This window comes from Lactuca sativa, chromosome 9 (genome assembly GCF_002870075.4).
Source record: "Lactuca sativa cultivar Salinas chromosome 9, Lsat_Salinas_v11, whole genome shotgun sequence".
Classification (NCBI taxonomy): Eukaryota; Viridiplantae; Streptophyta; class Magnoliopsida; order Asterales; family Asteraceae; genus Lactuca; species Lactuca sativa.
In genome coordinates this window covers 45,923,537-45,931,241 of record NC_056631.2, presented here as the reverse complement: position 1 = coordinate 45,931,241, position 7,705 = coordinate 45,923,537, and the positions used below count along the sequence as shown (strand labels likewise).

At 33.9% G+C, this 7,705-nt stretch overlaps 1 protein-coding gene across 2 annotated transcripts; it reads left to right on the top strand.

The window, feature by feature from the left end:
* The first annotated feature begins 1,544 nt into the window (after positions 1-1,544).
* Positions 1,545-5,838, top strand: LOC111876102 (probable galacturonosyltransferase 7). Of its 2 annotated transcripts, none has more exons than XM_023872628.3 (9): positions 1,545-1,725; positions 2,324-2,394; positions 2,596-2,655; positions 3,366-3,405; positions 3,544-3,590; positions 3,675-3,973; positions 4,069-4,420; positions 4,512-5,024; positions 5,111-5,838. In XM_023872628.3, exons 1-9 carry the CDS (start codon positions 1,566-1,568, stop codon positions 5,378-5,380), a joined length of 1,812 nt encoding a protein of 603 aa, XP_023728396.2. In that variant the 5' UTR covers positions 1,545-1,565; the 3' UTR covers positions 5,381-5,838. The 2 variants fall into 2 exon arrangements, with proteins under 2 accessions (XP_023728396.2, XP_023728397.2); XM_023872629.3 differs by having other exon boundaries at positions 1,706-1,725; positions 2,596-2,678.
* Positions 5,839-7,705: the final 1,867 nt, after the last annotated feature.

Here is a 7,705-nt window from a genome sequence, read left to right as displayed (position 1 = left end):
AAAAAAAATTAGGGACCAAACATGTGATTTTGACCAAACTATAGGGACCATTTCAGTAATTTACTCTAAAATTTCACTCACAAACTAAATTATAGAAACCAAATTTTGAGGTGTGGTTTTCAACATAAACCAAACTCAAATGGGTTTTCACCCTCCTCCACCTCCAAGTCCACCCCCCCCCCCCCCCCCCCCCCCCACCCCCCCACAAAAAAAAAGAGAAACTAAATTATAGAAACAAAAACAAATGATTTTTCAAACCATTAAATTGAAAACTAAATTATAAAAACCGAAACCAAATGGTTTTCAACAACAAAAAAAAATCAAACATTAACATATATCGATATAGATGTTTGTTTATAGAGGACAAAACTTATAAATTTTGATTTATTATAGTTTCAATTAAAATAAGCCTTAAAAACGAATAACGGTTTTGACTGAACTTTTAGAAAATACATATGGATATTTTCTTAAAACAAAAGAAGATACATACATGTTTGATTAACACTTACAAATCATAATGATCACAATAAAACTTTTATCTAAAAGCCATATTGTTGTTTAACTTATCTTAATAAATTACCTTAGGTAAGCTAAAAGTTAAGGGAAAGGCTCCGGGATTTGAATTCCTTGCCTCACCCTGAGATGAGAGGGAAGGTCAATTTGACTCGAATCTTGGACCTGATATTTAATCCTACACCGGTCTTTTTTTTTGAATAGGAAAAATGAATGAAAATAAAAGCGGTGGCCGACAAGGCCCTTTTACTTAAATCCCCTCGGGAGGGCTTTCAGGGACTGGGTAGGGTGGATTATAGAGCTAGGGGCTAAGGGCAAGATTGACAACATGTTGAGCTGGCCACAACCCATTACTGTCAAGGGGTTGAGAGGCTTTCTGGGTTTAACAAGCTATTACCGAAAATTTTGAAAGGAGTAAGTCCCGGGGACTCATTCTGACTGAAACAAGGGGAAAACTGCTATCAACAACAATGACATTCTTAATTAGTCTTAGTTTCCACTTTCTCTCTGCAAATGCATCCCATTGAGACAGTCGAATCAGTACTTATTGTTATACCGTTCGTGCCCCTGCCCCCTAGCTGAATAGGCGTAAGAAAGCTACCTGAAAAAAGGCAAGGTGCACCTCTGATTAGTCTTCCGCTTGAACGGTGATATCTATAATAAAGAATACCTGTCTCTAGTTTCATTTTGGCAAAAAAAAGAAAGCTCAATCTAGGAATTTTTTTTGGGGTGGTGCTTTTTATTTTTTTATATAAGGTAGTAATCACCGTTGAACCAAAATATAACACTTTTTATGTGATTAGTTCTTAATAAAATGACTAATAAGCAATGACTAAAGTCGTAAGTTTCTCTATATTTTGTCCAAAATGAATCTATGAACTCGTTAATATTCCTTTCATCATAGCACGTGTCTGAAGTAAATTCTTGAAATGAAGGGGTAGAATATGTAGTTATACAAAGCTCCAGGTTGGTTTTGTAAAATGTTTTTATTACTATCACCACATCACTAGAACTAGAATAAATAAACTGAAGTAGATGGGGGATGGCAGGGGATGAAGGGTGGTGGGATTTCATCATACAACGCCATGCCGGGGAAGAGGCGATGGAGTTGGCTTGTAATTGCAGTGTTAGGCCTTGTTTTGCTCTCGATGCTCGTTCCTCTCGCTTTCTTGCTTGGTCTACATAACGGATTTCACTCTGTTACTAACACAGGTTACTTCCATTCCTTCTTGTGCCCTAGATTGGTTAAAGAATCGATTAGATCTGTTTCTTCCTATGTCCGTTAGTGAATTTGCTCGTGTATATCTTCATGTGATGTTCTTCATTCATTTGTTCTTCATCTGGAGGTATCTCTTATCCAATCTGAAAAAAGCTTACAGTATCATTGCTAGATCAATCGGATCGAGGATAGGGATTACACACAATTGTCATTGGTACTACAACCGGCTGTTATATACACCCAATTTCGATCTACGCCTTTTTAATCACCATAACCATGGCTGCATTGTAGACTGCTACTCTACCCCTTTGTTACTCAGATCTAAACTGTAATCATTCTTCTTTTTTTCGCTAAGAATTTATGTTCTCGATCCGCGCGCTCCGCACTTCAAGGAAATACATAGGTTTAGTCAGATTTTTATTCTACTTTCGTATGAAACCGAAATTTCACAATCCAGATCTGTAGTATTTCCGGTGTCAACATCCTATTTGTCTTTGCAGTGCATTCATGCCTTGGTCTTACATGTAAATCTTTATTTCAAATATAGGATACGAACTTACTGACATAGTCTTTGGAACATGGTTTTGACAGGGTATGCTAATGAGCAAAGGAGTTCTGCTTCATCAAAAAAGGATGCAGCTTTTGCTTCACCAATAACCAAAGTAATGCCTTATTCTCCTGTTAATTAAAGTACTTTTTACGAAGCTCACTCTAGTTGTATAATGCCTTGTTTAACTACTACAAACCACATAAAGAAAGATCCAAAACTATAATCAAACAATGTGTCACTTGTCTGCAATCCTCATAAGCTTAATATAGTTTCAGTTGAAAATTTGTGTATACTGATGCTATTCTATTTGCAGGAAGGGCTATCATCACATGTGGATGGACTATTGAAAAATCTTGAACCAAGTCTTCCAAAGGTTCATTGCATACTGCTTTGATGGTTAATACTCAACTTTTGTTCTATCAGTATTAGACGATTGGCAATAAACCAATGTCTGTCTTCTTGTGGATATTAAATGGTAGAAATTTTGATAAAATCTTGTTGTTGTGGATCCCATGTAACTATAAGTGTGTAGAGTTATGTTCTACATTGCAAATAAAGAAACCATGTCCAATAAAAGGGTCAGTTGCAAAAAAAATGCAACATACTCACATCATTCAACTAATCCAGAAACATAATTTTTTCACCCTTTAATGTAACAAACTACCCACTTTTACCATTTTATGTACAATTTAACCATTTAACATCCTTATACCAATACATGTAACGTTTACATTATATGGTTAAAGAAAAGCATGTTGCAAATATTGTTAGAATAGTGTAAGTAGGTTGCATTTAGCCCTAAACAAAATGAGTAAATTATATATGCCAAGTTCTTTGCTTAAGAGCTTATGTGTATTACTAAACATGATTAATTAAGATGTGATTGCTTGAGAGCAAGTCTTTACATTTAAACCCTAAAATACAATCTATCATCCTATCATATAATTAAAATATTTTAAAATTGGAGAACTTTATACCTCTTTAACATGCTTATATGTTAACACATGTAAGAAAAAGATCAAATAGAATTCTTATGTTAACCACAAGTATTTAGCTCACTATCATGCATGTTGTTTTGGTCAGGAATTTAGAAGGCATGTCAAGGAAGGTGAAAACAAAACTGGTAAATCTTTGTTCTTATAAACTTTATTCTAAATCATTTTACCCTTTCAAACCAAGTAAATTCTTTAAGGCTTTTTTAAACAATTTAAAGATAGATGTACACTTATGACCTTCCTTTTCATCTTTGAAATAATTTCAGGCATCCATGTGCCTACACAAGTGTTAAAGCCACCTCCAAAAAGACTTGTATGCATTTTCTTTATATAATTTGCAAGAGTTATTTGACTTTATATGTAAATGTGTTCTAACTTCTAACTTCTAATTATACAGGATGATGAAGTGGATTTATCAACTGAAGTCATTAAAACTGTTAAAGTCATTGGTGAAAGTGAAAAAATGTGTGAATTAAAATTCGGGAGTTATTGCTTATGGCGTCAACAACACAGAGAAAAAATGAAAGATTTTTTAGTAAAAAAAATGAAAGATCAACTTTATGTGGCTCGAGCTTACTATCCAACTATTGCAAAGCTTCAAAACCTCAATCAATTCTCTCTTGAAATGAAACAAAATATTCAGGAATTCGAACGTATCCTCAGTGAAAGCTCCTCAGACACAGAACTTCCACCCCAGTAAGTTCACGTAAAAAATGACAAAAATACCCCTCTATGTTTTCTTTTTTTTCATGAATCCATGGACACTAAAATGGATTTGTGGTTGGTGTTAGGGTTGAGAAGAAGCTGCAGAAGATGGAAACTACAATCACAAAAGCAAAATCACATACTGTTGACTGTAATAATGTTGATAAAAAATTAAGACAATTAGTTGACTTAACAGAAGATGAAGCCAATTTTCACATGAAGCAAAGTGCTTTTTTATACCAACTTGCAGTCCAAACAACACCAAAGAGTCTTCATTGTCTTTCAATGAGACTCACTGTGGAGTATTTTAAAACTTCCCCCATTGATGCTGACGTGTCAGAGCTTCTGTTGAATCCAGAGTTGCTTCATTATGTCATATTTTCCAACAATGTCCTTGCATCATCTGTAGTTATCAATTCAACCGTTATGCATGCAAAAGTAAGTATATTTATATATATTCTTGTTTTTTTTAAAGGTTAAATGCAAGAAAAAAGATTGAAAATTTATAAATGGGTTTGCTTTATTTCAGGCTAGTAAGAAGCAGGTGTTTCATGTGTTGACAGATAAGCAAAGTTTCTTTTCCATGAAAATGTGGTTCTTCACCAATAATTACAAAGACGCCACTGTAGAAGTTTTGAACATTGAAGATCTCAACTTACAAGGTCACGAAAGAAGCATGTGGGTCCCACAAGAATTACGAGTCTCATTCCTTTCCAAAAGCAAAACAGAATATATTTCAGTTTTTTCCCATTTACACTACGCCCTTCCAAAAATATTCTCAAGTTTAACAAAAATCGTCGTTCTTGATGATGACATTGTTGTCCAGCGCGATCTATCAGCCTTGTGGGGCCTTGACATGGGCGGAAAAGTCATTGGTGGGTTGCAATTCTGCAATGTAAAATTGGGCGCACTTCAAGGGTATTTTGGGAAAGAAAAATATAATCCGAATTCTTGTATATTGATGTCCGGGTTAAATGTAATCGATTTAGTTCGGTGGCGGGAACTTGATATTACTAAAACATATCAAAGTTTGTTACAACAGGTCTGTGTACTGTGTCCTGTGTACTGTGTATTGCGTACTGTGTATTGTGTATTGACGGGTTATTTATTTATTTATTTTTTTGACAGAGAGAGAGGGAAGGAAGTGGAGTAGGAGTAGGAGGAATGTTGTTGAGTTTTGAAGGGTTGGTTGTTGGGATTGATGAAAGGTGGGTGTTATCTGGATTAGGGCATAACTATGGAATTAGTAAAGAGGCGATTAGCAAAGCCGCTGTTTTACATTTCAATGGAAACATGAAACCCTGGCTGGAATTGGGGATTCCGGGGTATAAAGTTTACTGGAGAAGGTTCTTGAATCGTGAAAATCGTTTCTTGAGTGATTGCAATGTGAATCCTTGAAGATAATTAAGAAGAGGGTTGAATTCTTTGAATGGAAGAAGAGAAAGGAGGTGATGATGATCTTTGCAAAAGTGAGTGATGTCGGGGAGTAAAGTTGTTGAATGAATTGTGAATGAGAAGAAAGGAATATCAAGAATAGCGTTCTGCTTTTTTGTTTGGTGTTAAAGTAGGTAGGCAATTGAGATTCCTTACTTGTTTTTTATTTTTATTATTATATTATTATTCACGATTGTTATAGTAGAGTATTTATTTGGGGAGGGTTTGTTATTTGTGTGTAATGAATGTATTTATGGAGATAGCAAATAATTGGATTTACTACTTTAGAAGGGAAACTCAAAAGTCAAAACTGTGATGTATGTGGTCTTCTTTGTTGTAACAGACTTAAGCGTAAGCGATTAGGAAAAGCTGTAACTGTAACTGTAACTATTCTTCAATCTTGATGATGCCTATCTTTTTAATGCTTAGTAAACGTTTTTTTTTTCCTTATAGAATATTTGCAACATGCAAAATGTAGAAAATCGAGAAAAATAAACATGAATGACCAAAAAGGGGGAGGAACTATAAGATTTTGACCAGCTTTTGTGTAATTATAACAAAATATGACAAATTTCACAAATAAATTATGTTGTTAATGATACAAAAGAGATGTTCGTTAAAATGTTGGAAACTAAAGATGTGTATTAAATCAATAAAATATGAATCCTCTGATATAATAAATAAAACTAATTTTGCCATGTGACATTCTATTAGCCCTCAAATCGTTTTATCACGCCTGTAACTTCTATTTAAAGTTCCAAAAATACCCTTTGGGCCCATTGTCCACTCAATCAAGCCATATGATATCCTCTTAATTCCGTATATCATTCAAAATCTTCCATTAATCTCATAAAATTGGGATTCAGTAATCAATTTGGCTTCAAATCTTTGACTTACTCTCAATAAATCAAAATTATCATCCTCATCTCCACCATTATGTTCTTCAACCTTAGGGTTTCTAAATGTGAAGACTGAAAGAGGTAAACAATTGTATCTTTTATTGTGGTCACGATGTTCTATCGCTTTAGGAAACAGGAGTGGGAGAACTCTTAATCGATATTTCATCTTTGCAACTGTAGTGGTACCCTTGTCACATTTCTTGCCCTTTCCTTTCATGTATGTCTCTTCTTCCCCCCTTCCCCATTTCTTTATTTATATTATTTAATGATGTAAGCCGAAGAAATTTGTTTTTTTAGGGGTTTGCCCACCAACTATTTGTATATATGTCTACAATCATTGCTTCCTTCAATTGTAGAGTTCTGGACTTCAAAGAGCTTCATGAAGACAATCACGAAGGGAATGCTCGCAATCTATATAAATACGATCATTGGAATAGCCATAAAATCAGCAATGGATCTCTTGATGATGCAATGCAAAATCTTGAGGAAGCACTTCGGATCAAGTTTGTTTCATCTTCATTAATTTTTGGATTAATACCTTAAAAACCATTATTTATACACTCTTGTTTCGATTTAACCCCAATTTTATTTTTTGTTATTAATTTGTCATTATGTTTTAGAAAACGTTTCATTTTCAGGCCATTGACCGGTCACCAACAGGTCATGATGACCTATCAGTTTTGTATTTTCTTCGGTTTGCATTTAGCCCTAACATTTACGTATAAGTTTGCATTTAACCCCAATATTTTTTTTGTTCCCCATTTGCCATTGTTTGTTAGAAAAACTTTCATTTTAGCCATTGGCCAGTCATTAATAAGTATTTTCGTTTCTTTGGTTTCTCAACAAATATGTCATTAGAAATATTTGGTTTCTTAACAAATATGTCATTATAAATAATCAGTTGTTTTTCGGATGAGTTACAAACGAGTTAACAGTTTTAGATTAGCGTGTCATATTGTTTATTAGATGTCACAGACTCAAGATGTATACTAGGTCTTTTTTCTTCATTTTAAAATACATGTGTACATTAAATTAAATACAACAAACATTGATAATACAAAAAAAAACCCATTAACTTACCAGTTAACACGCCCCGTCCCTTAAAAAGAAGACACATTTTCGACTCTTTAGAAATATATGGTTTCTCAACAAATATGTCAGTAGAAATAACTAATTGTTTTTAGATGAGTTACGAATGAATTGTCAATTTTAATTAGCTTAAAGATTAGCATGTCATACTGTTTATTAGATGTTACAGACTTAAGACTTACACTAGATATTTTTCCTTCATTTTAAAATAAATGTGTAGATTAAATACAACAAACACTGATAATACAAAAAAAGAGAGTCATTGGCTTACTAGGTAACACGTCTCGCCTTCAAGGAGAAG